The sequence below is a fragment of the Mugil cephalus genome, chromosome 15, assembly GCF_022458985.1.
Source record: "Mugil cephalus isolate CIBA_MC_2020 chromosome 15, CIBA_Mcephalus_1.1, whole genome shotgun sequence".
NCBI lineage: Eukaryota > Metazoa > Chordata > Actinopteri > Mugiliformes > Mugilidae > Mugil > Mugil cephalus.
In genome coordinates, this window is record NC_061784.1 from 25,009,797 (window position 1) to 25,028,606 (window position 18,810).

Sequence of the window (18,810 nt, forward strand, 5' to 3'; positions counted from 1 at the left end):
AAGAGGAGGAAAATGGGAAGAGAAGTAATAGGAGTAGAAAAAGAAGGAGGAGGATCAAGAAGTGGAAGATAAGAGCATAAACCTGGTCACGTGACTGCAGCAGCTTTTAACGGCCTCTGGAGAGAGAGAGAGAGAGAGGGAGAGAGAGAGAGAGAGAGAGAGAGATAGAGAGAGGTAGAGGTAGAGAGAGATAGAGGTGTAGAGACGTGTAGAGGTGTAGAGAGGTGTAGAGAGGTGCAGCTCCATAGAGGCAGCAGGTGGAGGTGTGGACAGGTAACCTCCGTTCCTCCCGGTTTCTCCTCCGTTCCTCCCGTTCCTCCCGTTCCTCCCGTTCCTCCCGTACCTGACCAGGTGAGTCGGGCTGGTCCTCGGAGCTCCGTCCTCTCACCTGTCGACATGTACGTCAGTTACCTGCAGCTGGACAAGGAGCCCTCCGCCATGTACCAGACCCCCCGCCACCACCCGGGCCTCAGCCCGCAGAACTTCCCCGCTCCCCCGCCGCAGTACTCGGACTTCACGGGCTACCACCACCACCACCACCACCACCACGGCCTGGCCGGCCCGGACCCGCAGCAGAGCGGGCCCGGGGCCGGAGGCTGGAGCCCGGCCTACCCGCCTCCTCCCGCTCCTCCTCCTGCGGCGGCGGCTCGGGATGACTGGTCCTCGCATCACTACGCGGCGGCGGCGGCGGCAGCGGCGGCGGCGGCGGCCGGGGGCCCCCCGCCTCCTCCGGGGGCCTCCGCCGTGGGGCCCAGTCTGGGCTTCAGCCCCCCGGAGTTCCCCGGGGCTCCGCCCGCGCTGCTCCCCGCATCCCTCAACGCCTCCGCGGGGCAGCTGTCCCCCGCATCCCCGCGAAGGAGGAACCCCTACGACTGGATCCGGAGCTCCGCACCGGCCCCCAACCCGAGTAAGAACTGATACCGGCTCTAAGTAAGGGCGGGGGGCAGAGTGATGACGGTTAAATAACTTTTAATTGACTTCTTAAAAACTTTTACATGAGCTTTAATAGGAGATATGAGGAGACCGCGGTTATAGACCCAGTTATATATAATATAATATAATATAATATAATATAATATAATATAATATAATATAATATAATATAATATAACGTTGCTCTGTGTATTTTATTCCTCCGCGTTACTGTGAGAAGGACTTTTCTCTTACGTGAGATAAATAAATAATGTGTCATTGACAGTTGGATTAGTTACTATGATATTTTTCATTTGGAGCCTCAATATTTTAGTTTGAAACTTTTATTTATTTAACATTTAATTTATTAAGTGTTTATCGGGTCTTTTCCCTCTTCGCTTCGACAGTAGAATAATATCCATGAAGAATTAAACGTCTCACAGACTTTGAGTTACTTTATGTCTCAAGACTAATATAATATAATATAATATAATATAATATAATATAATATAATATAATATAATATAATATAATATAATATAATATAATATAAAAAAGCTGTTCTCATTAAATGTAATAATAATAATAATCTTTATTTCTGAAGCTCGTTTCGAATCAAAGTTTAGAAACAGATTAAACCAAGGCGATAAAATAAAACCTGAAAATAATCATTATTTATTAACTTAAATGAATTATAATTTATGTTTCCTGTTAGATTATTATTTGTCTCTTTGAAATCATTTTATAATTATTTATTTATTTATTTTTTAAAGCTTTTCGGGGATAAATTCTGATTTTCTGACGTGGCTCGGAGACTTGCCGCCGGGTCTGGGGCCTCGGGGCCCGTTGTGATGCTAACGAGGCCCGGCGGAGCTCGGCCTTTGTCCCGCTGTTGTTTCTGGGCGGAGAAAACACGAAGTGACACGAAGGTTCCCACTTTGAAGTGAAAGGAAGTGAGAAGTGTGAAATTCTCTCTGGGAACTGAAATCATCAATAAATTATTTGCTTTTTATTAATTGATGAATAGATTTGATTTGAAATGTGAAAATCTGTTTCTGGTGAATTATTAATATTATTAATAATTATGAATAACTAATATTAATGAACGGTGGGTTTAAATTCCGTCGCTGTGGATGAACGTTAAAGTGTCCATCTTTAATTTCAGGAAGATAAACTAGCTTCTAGCAGCTAATAAATGCTATATGATGCTAACGCTACATCCTCAGACATCCTCACTACACGACATTAGAAGTCTTTAAACATTTCAACAAATGTCCAAAAGGGGGCGGAATAGACGGGTTTTAGTTATATTTATGTTTAGCATCACAAGAAACTGTCGATTAAAGGTTTTATGTGTTGTTTTCAGTCGATAGAAGGTTTAAAGTTTGGTTTATAACCTTTAATCCTTCCGTTGCTAACGTGCTATGTGACGTCCAATCAGAACGCTGGTTCATGTTGCCATGACAATGAGACACGTCAACGAGGACGTAGATTTCAGACCAATCACAGATGTCAAAGGTTTTAGGTCAACATTGAATAAACTGAGCTGAAATGATCGTCCACTGGAAACTGGAAGCGTCAGGAAACACGTCCACCATTTTGGTTCCTAGCCATCGTCCTCCTCCTGATTGGTCTGCTATCCACCAATCAGAGGGCTCTCTGTCACTTCCTGTTTCACTGTTGCTAGGTTACAGATAATTTAACATATATTTCAATGCAGAAACACTTAATGACACTGACCTTCCTGCTAAAGTTAGCAACCACGCTAAAGTTGGGACTTGTCAAAAAGGGGGAGGAGCCCTCTGATTGGTGGACGGCAGACCAATCAGGAGAAGGCTCAGTGGGAAGAAGCTAGCTGTGTTTTTAGCATAGGTTTCCCTCTAGAGCACCTGAGTAGATGACGACCGAGGTCGTAACTTGACAACTTATAAAAGTTTGTTAGGTTTATTTCACCAGTGAACAGTGTCCGTGAGCAGGAAACACAGCTCTCAGAGCGGACGGGGTTCCTTGCTGCATTTCGTTAGCCTACTAGCATAACTGTCAGATTGGAACTTTTTTGAAAAACAAGAAAAAACACAATAAAGACGTTGGTATTTTTATTGATATTCTACCAGTAGCTCAAAAACGTCGTTAACGATGTGAATGCAGCACGTTCTCAGATTATTTAAAATGTTCCGTGGATTCGTTCCGGTTTCTTTCTGTGGAACCTTTGAGCAAACGTTGAGTGTTTGGGACGCGCTGGAGAGTTTATTGATTCCTTCGTTAGCGTCTCATCTCTTTTGGCTTCTCCGGCCGGTGAAGCAGAAGGCGGCCGGTCCAGACAGATGCTCGGCTCAAACTAAACTGTTTGAGTTTTGAATTCGCCCCGGTGACCGAGCAGAGGCCAGACGGCCGCTGTGTGTTTAAAGACATCCACGCTTTTTTAAGAGTTGTGTGTTTAGAGTTAATGTTGAATCAGAGCGCGCTAACGAGAGCTGACGGACTTTTAATTAACGTGGACACAAACCGATTTCCTGGTATTTCTGCTCAAAGACAGAGGCGCCAGGAGGAGGTTGGGGTGGATGGAGGCCACACACAGCTCCGCATGTTATTTCTGACATATATCATGTAAGAAATAAACTTAAACAACCTGAACAACAGGAAAAAACACAGTTTGAACCTTTTATTGGGATGAATTAATCTGCTGTCAGTTGTTCTGTTGCATTGTGGGTAATGTAGGTGCCTGACTCCTGACGGGACATGTCAGTTTGAGTTTGGTGGAGTTCAAGCTGGAACACGAAGCTCGTAAATGAATAAAAAGCAGATAGGACGGAGTTTATGCAAACGCTGCCGAGGCCGCTCGTCTATTTGAATACAGGAGCCGTGGTGAGAACAGAAACTCCGTCAGTCCGACACCGTTCTGCTGCGGGTTTATAACGTATAATATAAAAAGCTCCAGGAACTCCATTCATGTTTTTACATACTAACAGCTGGTGTGATTTTCTGCTTCAGATTCATTAAATATGAAACTTTCACATGTTACTGTTCCTTTAATATTAATTAGATTCATATGAAACCAGTTAAACCCTCAAACATTAGTTGTGTTTCTCACAGAGACACTGATCTATTACTATTAGCTTTAGCATTGATAATCTAGTTTAGCACCAAAATTTAAAAGCTGCTAGCTTTAGCTTTCTCAACTGTCTCAACAATTTAACCCATTATTTTTCTATTTGTTACCACGATCATTTTCTTAATCCATAAATAAATAACCTGCTGATCCAAAATGTATCACATCAGTTAATTAACCATGAAAACGCTTAAATTTGAGTAAATGTGTCAAAACACTTGTAGTTCAGTTCAAGACAATTTAATATAACTTAAGTATTTATATCATTAGCTTAGCTTAGGAGCTAGAAAGCTGCTAACAAGCTGCCATCAAGCTGCTAACAATCTTCCAGGCCTTTAGTCCTGTTTAATCTGTTTATGTTAAAATAAGTAAATAAATCCAGTGTTTTTAAAACTTCAATGATTAGAGGTGATTTATTTTTTGCCTCAGAACAAGCCGGGTAGTTGGTCTTTATGCTAAGCTAAGGGGCTAATTGTTAGTGCTCTTTAAATGTCAGCATTTAGAAATTTAAAATAAAAGTTTTTCTGTTTTTGTGTTTTTCAGACGGGAAGACACGAACCAAAGACAAGTACCGGGTGGTTTATACCGACCACCAGCGTCTGGAGCTGGAGAAGGAGTTTCACTACAGCAAGTACATCACCATCCGGAGGAAGGCGGAGCTCGCCACGGCTCTCAACCTGTCTGAGCGACAGGTACGCCACCACACCAATAACTTTTGAGACAGCGCCAACATCTGGTCAATATTTTAACAACAGTTGGTTTAATAGTGGTAGAAACAGCTTTTAAGCTAAAATGTTGGAGCGGTTGATGTTTAAGAAAGAAGATGAAACAGAAGATCTTTGAATAATGTCGTAACTTGTATATTCTGCAAACTAGCCCAGAATTAGCCCAGAAGCCAACCTGAACATCTTGTTAGCCCAGAAGCTAGCCTGAACATCATGCTAGCCCAGAAGCTAACCTGAACATCCCACACTGATAATGTGTTTGTTCTGGAGTCTCTACTGAGTCCAGACCTTGAAACCTCTTTTGTTCTTTTAGTTTTAGAAACATTTAGCAGCTAATGATCCAGTTATTTGCCTGAACAGCTGGTGGAAACCAAAGAAGAGCTCTGAGAGCATCACGATCTTTGATTCTGTCCTGGAATCAGATGAAGTCCAACAACCTCAAATATCTGAATCCACTCGACCAATGATCTGACTGGTCCCTGTTTTGTCTTGAAATCCAGAAGAACTGGACACGTTTTACACAGATTAACCTCTTATTACTGCAGAATATTTCATGCAGGACGTGTCCAGAGTAACTGAATAATGCTGAACATGTTGGAGCTCATTCATGGTCTTTGTCTCTTTTTAAAGTCAAGACTCTGAAGTTTCTCTCTAAGTGGTTTAGTTTTGGAGGAATCAAAGCTGGGACACAGTCAGGAATAACAAGTCGTTGTGTTGGTTGAATCCGATATTTTATCCATGGAACCAGGAGAAAATGACGTGTTACATGATGCAGCGTTTACTGAAACACAGCTGATAGAGTCCAGAGCTCTGATTGGTTCAGATGAACCAGAGCAGCGATGGAGGGTTAAAGGTGTTAGTCTGGTTCTCAGTCATCCAGGTAGTTTGACCCCAGAAAAAATGTCTTCAGGACTTCAGTCCAGTAGCTTCTTCATTTCTTCAACTCTGCATTTATAACCTGACGTCTTCTCTCGGCTCCAGGTGAAGATCTGGTTCCAGAACCGTCGAGCGAAGGAGCGAAAGATCAGCAAGAAGAAGCTCCAGCAGCCGGCGTCCTCCACGACCACGGCCACGCCTCCCACCGGCGGAGGAGGAGCAGGAGGAGGAGGAGGTGGAGGAGGTGGAGGAGGTGGAGGTGGAGGAGGTGGAGGAGGTGGAGGTCTCCACGGCAACGGTGGCAGCAGCGTCGCCATGGTGACGAGCAGCAGTGGCAGCAACGGGCTGGTGTCTCCGTCTTCTCTGGCTCTGAACATCAAGGAGGAGTACTGAAGGAGGACGGACTAAAACACAAACTGAAACTCTTCGTCATCTTCAAAGACAAAACTCAGACGGAGGTGACGCAGCCAGCAGCCGCTCTTCTTCTTCTTCTTCTTCATTAATAATCAGGCTGCAGCTGACTGTGTCCTCAGGTCTTCACGTTATTCTAACTCGTAGAGTCTCAGATGTTCAGAGAACGTCCAGATTAATAATATTCCATGTGATGGATCAGAGCAGCTGTGAAAACAGAGTTTATCTGTGATACTGTTTGTTTTTAACTGTAACTCTATAATCAGGGAAATGTTCAGGGTTAATCCACTTTCTATCTATTTGTTTTAGTTTGATCCTCTGACAGAAACAGCCACAAACAAACCTGAACGATCGGTGTGTTCATTCTACTACAATACCCATGAGCCTCAGCGACCGGCTCGGCCCAGAGCCTCCAGATAAACCTTCGGTGGTGGAGGTGTAGCATTTCATGAAGTCTTCTTCTCTGGAGCTGGACTCAGTTCACATCCAACATGGCCGACCGTTGTGTTCCCGTCCCTTCAGGACCACGTCTCCACGAGGAAACACTTCAGGGATCAATCATGAACGGTTCAGAGCTTTAACTCCTCGTTCCTGCAGCTTCACCATCGTCCAACAAGCGTTTCCAGACGTCTTTGGTTGAGCTGGTGTCCTGATAATATTCTCATTAACTCATAATGTACCTGCAGCTCTTCACTAAAATCCTCCAGTAACAGTTTATTTCTAGTCGAAGGTTTTAAAGTGTCAGAATATTGAAGGTTTGTTTCTGCAGCTCATTGATGAGAACAAGTCTCAGAAACCGGGTTCATACCCGGGAAACTTTAAACCTACATAAAGTTGGATCTGTTTAAAGCTGCTTCCTCTCAGACACAGAGACACTCGGTTAAGATAAAACCGTTTATTAAATCAACAAGAGCAAAAACAGGTTCAGACTCATAAATGAAATAAATCTATCCAACACATGAATTAGTCAATAATTACAGCCGCAGATTAATCAACTAATTAACTCACTGATTAAATCCTGCAGCTTTACAGCATCAAAAAATAAATAACCAGAAAGAGGAAGTGGCGTCTTTTACATGAGAGTCACCAACATCAACACTGGTCCCTTTACTCCTTTTATTCCTTTTATTCCTTTTTATTTAAGAGTATCAGACTTTTCTTTCCTGCTAAACGTCCAGTAAATGTTTTGTAAATGATGTGATCTCAGACTTTATCACGTGTATATTTTCAAATATAATTTGTATTAAAAAGGAAAAAGTTTCTTTATTGTAAAACTGTCTGTTGATCTTTGTCCTTAAAACTAGTTGATTTTATATTCTATAATATTTTTTATAAGAGTTTATAGCTTAATGCTGAACAGACAGCCTGGCCACTTTATTAGGTACAGCAGTGAAGCCAGTCTCCTCTAAATGTCCATGAAGGTTCAGTTTTAGTTTCTAATAACTGGGTTTTATGGTGTAAAACTACTGAACTGACACATGTTCCTAATGTTTTGACATAGTAGTGACTCATCCTCGACTGTAGAGGACGATTCAACTAAATTAAATGTGGGAGCAGACGGGAGAGTAAATTATTTTATTAAATGATATTAATTCATTTATGTTCAAACCACTTTATTAAATCAACTAAAACGTCTTCAGAACCAAAAGGTCCAAACACACGAATCCAGAATGAAACAAACTTTACATTTACCCAGTTACAACTTTCAAACTAAAGCACAAAGTGTGTGAGTGTGTGAGTGTGTGAGGTGTTTGTGAGTCTGTCCAGGTGAAGCTAATTTGTGTGACAGAGAGAAGATGAACTCCATCCATGAGGCAGCGTTGAGGTGTGGTGTCCAAAGGGCGAAGAGGACGCCTGGGCAAACAGACCCGGTCTCCTGCTATCTGCTCTCAATGAGTCCACACTTGGACCTTTGTCCTTCTGTCCCATTCTGCCTCCAACAACAGTCCTGCCTCCGCCCTGATACAGCTATCAGCCCAGCGCCGCCGTGCTAATGTGTGTGCGTCGCTCACGCAAACATCTTCAACTTGAAACCTTGAAAAGACGTCGACTTGAAAACTTTACCAAAATAAAAACGTCTAAAATAAATATTCCAGCTTTAGTTTATTGGTGTGAAGCTATAAATGTGAAATAAATCCGGCCCAATGAGGGAACCCTGAGGAACTCCCCACGTCACAGAGGATTTACCGCCTGAATCATAACTTACACTTAAGATACAAAACATTCAGATGAGAGATGACAACAATACACTTATATTCAGCACAACAGCTTGTTTTAATGTTTAAACGTTTTAATGTTTAAACGTTTTAAAGTTTTAATGTTTTAAAACGTTTTAATGTTTTAATGTTTAAACGTTTTAATGTTTTTAATGTTCTGGGGGGTTACTACACAGTGTAGCATGGGCTAACTTTAGCTTCTAAGACCATCTTAACAACCATGAGGCTAATGTTAGCTTTTTTTAGGCTAGGCTACCTAGCATGCAACAGCTAATGAGTGACCTGGTTGTTTTAGTGCAGAATGAGTCATTAACCTGTTCTGTCCATTTTCTAAGAAAGTAAAAAAGACCAAAGTTGTGAAACGTATTTTTTTCTTACGGTGTGTGTGTGTGTGTGTGTGTGTGTGTGTGTGTGTGTGTGTGTGTGTGTGAGTGTGTGTGTGTGAGTGTGTGTGTGGGGGGGGGGGGGTCGATGAAATGAAATGATACGTGTCCACGTCTTTATTTCTGTGAAGGGAAACAGAAAGTGAGTCCGTGTTGTCGGTGGCAACAGCTTGAGTCTCATTTGTGGGTAAACAGACGGTAATGAGAGCCGAGCCGCTCGGCCTCTTCACCGCCATAAACTTTATGAGCGGCTGGAGGCAGTAAAAATGCTTTCACCACAGAAACACAGAAATGTTTGTTGAGGAGGCGCGATGAGCTCCGATAGCAGCGATGGACGATTAGAGATGCAGACATTCAGCTGGTTCACGTATTCATTCGTCTGGTTCAGACTCACAGTTCATGTCTGATATAAACATTCTGGATTAGAAGCAACAGGTTGAACATTAATGCAAACTCTGAATTAAAACTTTATTTTCGTGGCCTTGGTTTCCAGTGGAGTGGTGTTAGCGTTAGCTCCCTTAGCTATTCCTGCTAAAGTCCCTTTAAATTCTTTATAAGTTACAGATGTCCGTGGGTTTTTGAGGCGTCAGCAGAGACTCACTCTGTGGTGAAGCCTCCTCCGTCTTGAAGAACGGATCTGAAGCTCAGCGTGGCGTCTGTGGCTGCCGCCATCTTGGCTAACTCCACCTAGTTTCACCTAGCTTCCAGTCCAAACGATCCAAACCTGATACAAACATAGTAATTAGCAACATTTAGAATTAGCGCAGCCAACAACTGTTTATAAATATAAATCTATGGACGCGACTCTTTGGTCGACCTCATAATTACCACAGAGTGCAAACATGCTAGCTCTGCTGTTACCTCAGAGCATGAGCCCCGCCCCCCGGTGGCTGGTCATAAGCCACGCCCCCTCAGTGGTAGTTTAACATCATGCAAATTTTAGGTCGTTAGCATCACACTGATGTATGTCAATAAGTTATCTGTCGCCATAGAAACAAGAAGTGGCCTCATGGTGAGGATGTGAGGATGTAATTAGCTAGCTAGCAAAGTTAGCATCCATGATGGAGCTGGATCTAAACGTCGTTAATAACTAGTGGAGGTGGAGATGAGTTAATCATCCAGAACCTGGATCCAGTTCCAGACCTGGTGGCCATCTTGGCTCTACAGTTAAACCCCACATTAAAGGTTGTTATTGAAGCTAGCTTAGCATTAGCCTCGTCCACATCAGCTCCGCACTGAGCAGTGAAACAGCTCCGTGTTCCTGAGGCTGTTATCAGAAGCAGAAGGAGAGTTTTTATGGCGTCTCTCTGTGTTAATGAGGAACAACATCCTCGTCCGTTATCAACCAGGTCAAATGTTCAAGCGGCAGCTCGTCAGCGGGAAGTCGAGTCACGGCGTCGACCTCACGTCACCTGTGGAGGGTCCACGCCAGGTAACACAGGCGAGGGCGGCGGCCATTTCACCACGCCGCTCACCGCTCGCTCACAAAATGGCCGCCAACAAACCACCACGGCGTCGAGCTTGAACAGACCGGAGCCCGGACCAGAACCCGGACCAGAACCCGGACCAGAACCCGGACCGGAGCCCGGGGGTCATCTGATGTGAGGTGTTTATTAAACGCTGTCACAGGGTCAACAGCTCCTCACGCCTCACGTCTATAAACGCCGTGGGAATCGTTCAGACTTATACAGCCGAGCGTTTATGAGCCATTTTACCATAAACTTTCATTTACAATATACTTACAGCCCCTAATACGACCCGCGGCCGCACATCGGTGGAGGATAAACAGTGGAGCTGTAAAGGAGCAATGAAGACACGACGGGACTCCTGGTATTCCCCCGACTCCCCCCAACCAGACCATCAACACAACACATACAACACAACACAATACAATTAAATATGTCATCGACGCAGCAGCAAGAAAATATCATGATTAAAATAAAATAAATTATAGTTTTATATTCGTGTCTTTAAACGGCCTCATGGATTTTAACACCATAATAAAATATGATATTTTAAATGTATTTAACATATTAAATACACACATTTTATTCAATATATTACATTTAATGAATATTTAACATCTATTAAATGAAATGTTTTATGAAGGTGTTTATCAGTGAAGCGTCTTGAGTCTCGTTAACTCGTCTGAGCCACTTATCACCTGCTCTAGTTCAATTAAGTCGACTTTACAATATTCAGTGTCAACACTAATGAGGATTTTACAGCCGTTTAAAAATATCTAAATAAGCTCAATGACAATAAACATCAAGACTTTAAAATCTTTAAAATCATAAACCACAAAACAGAGACAGAAAAAAAACATTTCTAGAAACACGTCCAGCAACGAAACCGTCTGAGAAAACTATTATAAATAATAAATAAAAAAAAATATCAGGATCAGAAAAAAATAAAATAATAATAATAATAATAATAATAATAATTATAATAATAATAATGTTATTCTCAATTATAAATTAAAGTAAATGAATAAAAGAAAATGAATGAAGCAACTTAAAGAAAATAAATATCAGGATTTTAAAATGTACAAAAAAAAAAAAGAAACAATCAACTACAAATAGTAAATTATCCTGAAGGCAAAAATAAAAATAGAAACATAAAACTAAGAAGAGTGAGATTAATCCTGGATGAATTTATCCTCAGGTCAGTTACAGTAAAGCAGGATAACTTTATCCTGGACCAGTAACCATGGTGATTTACCCTCTGCAGCTGCTCCAGACCAGGATCAGAACCAGGATCAGAACCAGGATCAGATTAATCCTGTGTTGGATCTGTTGTCAACACTGTGACAGAGTCATGTGTTTTTCTACATGTAATTAATTTAAATCATCCTGTGTCCAAATATTATAATTAATATATTATATAAATATTATAATTAACATATTGTATAAATATTATAATTAACATATTGTATAAATATTATAATTAACATACTATGTAAATATAATCAATGATATATTATATAAATATATATTATTATTTACAGATTATATATAAAGATGTAAAACACACGTAAGGAAGAGAAAATGAAAGAATTATTTTTTACTACTTAAACATTATTGACAGGAAACAGTTCTAAGGTTCAATCGTTCTGACTTTAGTTTCAACTTCATTCATTTTTTTTTATTAGAGTTATATTCTAATACTAATAAAGATCTGGTCTGACAGGGCCAACATAGTTCACATCCAGGCCCAGGTCCAGGTCCGGGTCCGGGTCCGGGTCCAGGTCCAGGTCCAGGTCCAGGTCCTGGTCCAGGTCCAGGTCCAGGTCCAGGTCCAGGTCCAGGTCCAGGTCCAGGTCCACCTGGTTCCTCTGTAAATAGACTGTGTGGTGTATGTTTGAATCTTGGATATTATGAGTGTGTAGGTTAATAAAAGCTGCGTCATTATTAGATAATTCTCTGGTTCCCAGTTAAAGTTAGAGAGAAACACGCTGATGATATTATTTATTAAACTCAATATTATTTATTAAACTTAATATTATTTATTAAACTTAATATTATTTATTAAACTCAATATTATTTATTAAACTGAATATTCTTTATTAAACTTTAAATGCTGAATTTAGGATTTTTGTCAACGTTGTGTTTCTCTTCGTGTCTGTGTTTCGTGTCTAGTGTTGGTTCTTTGAATCCGTGTTTCAGGAAGAACGTGTTCTAGATGAAAATGTGTTTTCCAGCTCTGAGCCACAGAGAAGCAGATTTCCTCTCTGGTTCTGCTGGGTCTGGTCCTGCTGGGTCTGGTTCTGCTGGGTCTGGTCCTGCTGGGTCTGGTTCTGCTGGGTCTGGTTCTGCTGGGTCTGGTCCTGCTGGGCCCGGTTCTGCTGGTGTTCCTGAGGCAGTGGATTCATGCATCATGTCTCCATGGTACCGGTTCTTCTCGTGTCCGTGACATGAATCAACAGAACATGAACATTTATTCACCAGTGACTGAATCATCTCCTGCTCCAGTAGAATCACTAATAATGTGATTAATGATGTTTTAAACAGGGGTTTTGGTTCTGCTAACATGCTAACGTGCTAAGCTAGCTCGGTAGCGCTTAGCAGCAGATTAGCATTAATTAGAGCTGCTTCTGTTAAACAGCTGGAAGTTAAACGTGAAACGATGAAGAGAAATGAATGTTTTAGAGACGAGGTGATTGACGGCTGCTCGAGCTGCTTCTGTTTTTACTGCAGCCAATAAAAAGAGATTTAAACTGACTTAAAAGCTCCATGGAAATTTCCATCAGCTCATAAAAACCCTTTAGCAGCACATGAAGAAAAAGGTAAAGATGAACCATAAAGCACCAGATTAAAGTCAGAGAAGCTCCAACAATCATGACTCTGATCTTTTCTCTGAACTCTGACCCGTAATAAACCGTCCTCCTGGTTAACCTTCGTCCTGGTGACGCTGCACAACGGCTCAGATACACTCCTCCTCCTGCTCCTCCTCCTGCTCCTCCTCCTCCTCCTTCTCTCCTCCATCTCCTCCTGCTGCTCCTCCTCCTCCTGCTCCTCCTCCTGCTCCTCCTCCTCCTCCTTCTCCTCCTTCTCCTCCTGCTCCTCCTCCTCCTCCTCCTGCTCCTCCTGCTCCTGCTCCTCCTCCTGCTCCTCCTGCTGCTCCTCCTCCTCCTCCTCCTGCTCCTGCTGCTGCTCCTTCTCCTCCTCTTCCATCTCCTCTTCCTCCTGCTCCTCCTGCTGCTCCTCCTCCTGCTCCTCCTCCTCCTGCTCCTCCTGCTGCTCCTCCTCCTCCTCCTATTTTTGTTTTATATTGTCTACAGTAGCATGTTAGGCTACGCTAACGCTCATTTATTGTTGTGTCCTAAATATCAAACACTCATATTTATCAGGAGGAGGAGAAGAAGGAGGAGGAGGAGGAGGAGGAGAGGAGGAGGAAGAGGAGGAGGAGGAGGAGAAGAAGGAGAGGAGGAGGAGGAGCAGCAGGAGGAGCAGGAGGAGGAGGAGCAGGAGGAGGAGCAGCAGGAGGAGGAGGAGGAGGAGCAGGAGCAGCAGGAGGAGCAGCAGGAGGAGGAGCAGCAGGAGGAGGAGGAGGAGGAGGAGGAGGAGCAGGATGAGGAGAGGAGCAGCAGGAGGAGGAGGAGCAGGAGGAGGAGGAGCAGGAGGAGGAGGAGGAACAGGAGGAACAGGAGCAGGAGGAGCAGGAGGAGGAGCAGCAGGAGGAGCAGGAGGAGGAGCAGCAGGAGGAGGAGCAGCAGCAGGAGGAGGAGGAGGAGGAGGAGGAGGAGGAGGAGGAGTCTTCACTATTGACTGAGGAGGTCAAAGGTCACAGGACTGACACCTCTGAGCCGCTGTAGCTAAAAATGCTAATTCTCCTAAAGCTAATGGCTCTTCCTGGACGGCCCCTCCTACCACTGTTTACCCAGAATGCACCTGTGATGCAGCGTGAACTGTGACACCAAAGGGAAGGAGAAGGCGGGGGGGGGGGGCATGTAGTGTGGGTGGTCATAATGTTATGGCGGCTGTAAAGGTTAATCATTGGGAGCAGCTCTCGTGGTTTTATGGCGTCAACGTGTCCATAAACTCTGCAGGTAAATACTCACCATGGGAAAAACACCTGCGCCGCCATCTTGGCTCTGACCAAAGCACAGACCACGACCTTTGACCTGTCACATGACCCCCCCTCCCTCCACACACGGGGGGGGGGGGTTACATGGAAAACCAAGTGTGTCCGTGGTGAGTTCTCCTGTAGCGCCTCCTACAGACCTGATGTAGATGACAAACATAAACTTTATTAACAACTGAAGAAGAAGAAAGTGAAGAAAGTGACTGAGTCTCTGGATTAAATGTGTTTAATATTTATTGTTTGGACTCAAATATTTTATGAGTTTGTGTCAATAAAGAAATCTGAAACACATTTATTAATTTCACATTAAGATTGTGTTTAAACATGAAACACACACATTTATTGTGATTCTTCAACACGTTAAAACATTAAATTATGTTTGATATTAAAAATAAAAACAGAGACAAACATCAAGTTTTAAATGACAGTGAATTATTATCATGTGCTGTACACATACAGTATTAAGAATAGAATAGAATAGAATACAATAGAATAGAATAGAACAGAATAGAATAGAAAAACACTTTATTTATCCCCTGGGGGAAATTCAAGTGTCCAGCAGCTTGTACACAAACATACACAGACATGAACACAACACACCAACACATCATCAGCCCAGACGACGTATGTCTGAGGCTGTTCTGACATTAACATGTAAAATATGTGACTAGTACTTAGTACTGTACTACTTACAGCACATTACTGTCACATTACTATCTATCTATCTATCTATCTATCTATGTACCTAAAGTTGACCAATAGATAAAGATAAATAGACCTTTAACACTCATAAAATGAAGATATTTACAGGGTTTTTAATAAAAATAAAGAAGTAAATAGATGGTTTTGTTAAGTGTGTGAAGGTTCATCCAGGTCATGTTGACCCCGCGCTGAATGAAAGAAACGGGGCTGGTGGTACTTTCATCTGTTCTGAGACTAGTGAGGAGCTGAGGTTTACATCGGACCAGAATCTGGTGCCTCTGATCCACACGATGACCTGGTCTCAGAAAAAACTACTGGTCCTTTATTCGACGCCCTCTGGATCCTTTTGGTAGTTCTCACTCTCCGCCTGAAGGCGGCAGCAAACACGGAAGTGTTCGGGATTAGTAGAAGAAGACGCAGTGGCGCATGCGCAGCCGCTACGGGGAGAATAAAATGTCCGCCCCTAAAACCATCCCGAAAGATGCTCAGGTAAATCTAATAAATGTCCGCTTCACTTTCTTTCACATTAATCTACAGTTTGTTTCCGGGTCCGTTTCATCGCGCCGCGGGCAGCTAGCTTAGCATTTGGCTTAGCATTTAACTTACTGTTTAAAACAGTACGAGCTTACGTGTTAGCCTAGCCATTAGCTTAGCTCCGTTTTTACAGTAAATAGAAGTAAATGATGTGAATATTGGAGCAGAGTTAGTTTGAATGTTTAGAAGAAACTTCAGCTCAGACTCAAGGAAATAATCTAACGAGTAAATAAACTCCGGCTTCTACTCAGTTACTGATGAAGACGATGTTGTTCTCAGGTGATGATCCAGATCCTGAAGGACATGGGGATCACGGAGTACGAGCCCAGAGTCATCAACCAGATGCTGGAGTTCACCTACAGTGAGTCAGCAGGAAACTACAGGATCACATGGCCCCCCCTGGTCTCCCCTAGTCTCCCCTAGTCTCCCCTAGTCTCCCCTAGTCTCCCCTAGTCTCCCCTGGTCTCCCCTAGTCTCCCCTAGTCTCCCCTGGTCTCCCCTAGTCTCCCCTAGTCTCCCCTGGTCTCCCCTGGTCTCCCCTAGTCTCCCCTAGTCTCCCCTAGTCTCCCCTGGTCTCCCCTGGTCTCCCCTAGTCTCCCCTAGTCTCCCCTAGTCTCCCCTAGTCTCCCCTAGTCTCCCCTAGTCTCCCCTAGTCTCCCCTGGTCTCTCCTGGTCTCCCCTGGTCTCTGGTCTCCCCTGGTCTCTCCTGGTCTCCCCTGGTCTCTGGTCTCCCCTGGTCTCCCCTAGTCTCCTCTGGTCTCTCCTGGTCTCTCCTGGTCTCCCCTGGTCTCTGGTCTCCCCTGGTCTCCCCTAGTCTCCTCTGGTCTCTCCTGGTCTCTCCTGGTCTCCCCTGGTCTCTGGTCTCCCCTGGTCTCTCCTGGTCTCCCCTGGTCTCTGGTCTCCCCTGGTCTCCCCTGACCTCCCCTAGTCTCCCCTGGTCTCTGGTCTCCCCTGGTCTCCCCTAGTCTCCCCTGGTCTCTGGTCTCCCCTGGTCTCCCCTGGTCTCCCCTGGTCTCCCCTAGTCTCCCCTGGTCTCTGGTCTCCCCTAGTCTCCCCTGGTCTCTCCTGGTCTCTGACCTGTTCTGGTCTCTGGTCTGTGCTGGTCTCTGGTCTGTGCTGGTCTCTGCTGGTCTCTGACCTGTCCTGGTCTCTGGTCTGTGCTGGTCTCTGACCTGTCCTGGTCTCTGCTGGTCTCTGACCTGTCCTGGTCTCTGGTCTGTGCTGGTCTCTGACCTGTCCTGGTCTCTGACCTGTCCTGGTCTGTCCTGGTCTCTGACCTGTCCTGGTCTCTGGTCTCTGACCTGTCCTGGTCTCTGGTCTCTGGTCTCTGACCTGTCCTGGTCTCTGGTCTCTGCTGGTCTCTGACCTGTCCTGGTCTCTGGTCTCCCCTGGTCTCTGACCTGTCCTGGTCTCTGGTCTCTGACCTGTCCTGGTCTCTGGTCTCTGGTCTCTGGTCTCTGACCTGTCCTGGTCTCTGGTCTCTGGTCTCTGGTCTCTGACCTGTCCTGGTCTCTGGTCTCTGGTGGTCTCTGGTGTCTGACCTGTCCTGGTCTCTGGTCTCCCCTGGTCTCTGACCTGTCCTGGTCTCTGGTGTCTGACCTGTCCTGGTCTCTGGTCTCTGGTCTCTGACCTGTCCTGGTCTCTGGTCTCTGGTCTCTGACCTGTCCTGGTCTCTGGTCTCTGGTCTCTGACCTGTCCTGGTCTTGTTCTGTCTCCAGGGTATGTGACGACCATCATCGAGGACGCTAAGATCTACTCCACCCACGCTAAGAAGTCGTCTGTGGACGCTGATGACATCAAGCTGGCGATCCAGTGCCGCATGGACCAGTCCTTCACGTCCCCACCACCCCGAGACGTAAGGCCCCGCCCCCTTTATCAGGCTAGCTTAGCATTAGCATCAGGTGTTGCTTTAAGTGTTGATGCTCGTGTGTCCAGTTCCTGTTGGAAGTGGCTCGACAGAAGAACCAGACTCCGCTGCCCCTCATCAAACCCTACGCCGGCCCTCGACTGCCCCCGGACCGCTACTGCCTGACGGCCCCCAACTACCGGCTCAAGTCTGTCCAGAAGAAGGTGCCCCCCCCAAACCCTCCTTCTCTATAGGCCTATTCTCCTAGAACTAGTTTTACCTGGGACCTGGTCCCGTGGTCCAGACATTCTTGACTCAGGTCTGTTCTGATCCAGGTCTCGTCGGCCGGCAGGATCACGGTCCCTCGACTCAGCGTGGGCGCCGTCTCCAGCAGACCCAGCACCCCGACACTTGGTGAGTTCCCCCAGACCCGAACCCGGTCCTGACTCAGTTCTGACCCGGTCCTGACCCAGTTCTGACCTGGTCCTGACCCCTTTCCTCCACAGGGACTCCCTCTGTCCAGTCGGTCTCCACTAAAGTCGGAGCTCCGGTGTCGTTGACGGGTCAGAGGTTCACGGTTCAGATCCCCCCCCCCTCCCAGACGGCCTCGGCCAAAACCAGTAAGAACCGGTTTATTTACATCTGAAGGACGAGGCTGAAAATCTGCTATTGATGAGCAGCATAGCGTTAGCCTAGCCTAGCCAAGCACCACTTACTACTTAATTAACCTAATGAAGGTTAGGCTAATGTAGCAGCTAACAGTAGCAGCTAACAGTAGCATCATAAATGTGATGTGTAGGAGTACTATTACTCTTCTGTCATCACATTAAGCCCCGCCCATAAGATCTGATTGGTTGAGCAGGGTTAGCTAACACATTTAATTAGCATAAAGAAGCTAACCTGAGCAATCATACCGACCAAATGATTAAGCTATAAGATAGCTAGCTTGTTTATGCTAATGTAGCAGCTAACGGTAGCATCATAAAGATGATGTTTATAACAACTGTTCCTCTTATGTCCATCACCACATTAAGCTCCGCCCCAACAAACAGATTGGTCAAGCAGGGCTAACGTTAGCCACTTGATTAGCATTAGCTAACATGAGCAACTATGTTGATCAAATTATGATTGGAGCAGCAGCTACGTTTGGCTAACAGTAGCATCAGCAAGATAGCCAGGGTCTTTTATAAGCAGCCACTGATGCTAACACAGGCTAGCAACAGGCTAAAGAAGCTAACATTAGCCCAGTAATGAGTTTGGTCTGTTTCTGTCCCGGCAGCGACGCCGTCCACGCCCGTCTCCAACGTCCTCATCAACCCGTCTCTGATCGGCTCTAAGAACATCCTCATCACCACCAACATGGTGACACAGAACTCGGCCGAGTCTCTGAAGAGGAAACACGAAGACGACGACGACTACGACGCCCTATGACGCCCCCCCAACCGCTGAGCCCCTCCATGTGATGTTTGTCTGTTTTCTAGAAGAGTCAATAAAGTTGAGACAAAGAGCGAAG

The 18,810-nt window shown here is 44.8% G+C and overlaps 2 protein-coding genes across 2 annotated transcripts; both read left to right on the forward strand.

Annotated features, from left to right (window-relative positions):
* Positions 1–169: 169 nt before the first annotated feature.
* On the forward strand, positions 170–7,307 carry cdx1b (caudal type homeobox 1 b). The gene is made up of 4 exons (XM_047607694.1): positions 170–907; positions 4,565–4,713; positions 5,728–5,830; positions 5,876–7,307. The coding sequence occupies exons 1-4, from the start codon at positions 397–399 to the stop codon at positions 6,013–6,015; spliced, it is 903 nt and encodes a 300-aa protein (XP_047463650.1). The 5' UTR covers positions 170–396; the 3' UTR covers positions 6,016–7,307.
* A 7,951-nt stretch (positions 7,308–15,258) lies between these two features.
* On the forward strand, positions 15,259–18,809 carry taf9 (TAF9 RNA polymerase II, TATA box binding protein (TBP)-associated factor). The gene is made up of 7 exons (XM_047607646.1): positions 15,259–15,406; positions 15,731–15,812; positions 17,170–17,306; positions 17,387–17,521; positions 17,633–17,711; positions 17,804–17,917; positions 18,577–18,809. The coding sequence occupies exons 1-7, from the start codon at positions 15,344–15,346 to the stop codon at positions 18,726–18,728; spliced, it is 762 nt and encodes a 253-aa protein (XP_047463602.1). The 5' UTR covers positions 15,259–15,343; the 3' UTR covers positions 18,729–18,809.
* Position 18,810: the final 1 nt, after the last annotated feature.

Bases quoted from the DNA above. Each gene is read 5' to 3' on its own strand.
- cdx1b (XM_047607694.1), top strand. From the start codon at position 397: ATGTACGTCAGTTACCTGCAGCTGGACAAGGAGCCCTCCGCCATGTAC. The intron at 4,714-5,727 runs GTACGCCACCAC...TCTCGGCTCCAG, and splicing joins TCAACCTGTCTGAGCGACAG to GTGAAGATCTGGTTCCAGAA. The intron at 5,831-5,875 runs GCGGAGGAGGAG...GAGGTGGAGGAG, and splicing joins CACGGCCACGCCTCCCACCG to GTGGAGGTGGAGGAGGTGGA.
- taf9 (XM_047607646.1), top strand. From the start codon at position 15,344: ATGCGCAGCCGCTACGGGGAGAATAAAATGTCCGCCCCTAAAACCATC. The intron at 17,522-17,632 runs GTGCCCCCCCCA...GTTCTGATCCAG, and splicing joins TCAAGTCTGTCCAGAAGAAG to GTCTCGTCGGCCGGCAGGAT. The intron at 17,918-18,576 runs GTAAGAACCGGT...CTGTCCCGGCAG, and splicing joins GACGGCCTCGGCCAAAACCA to CGACGCCGTCCACGCCCGTC.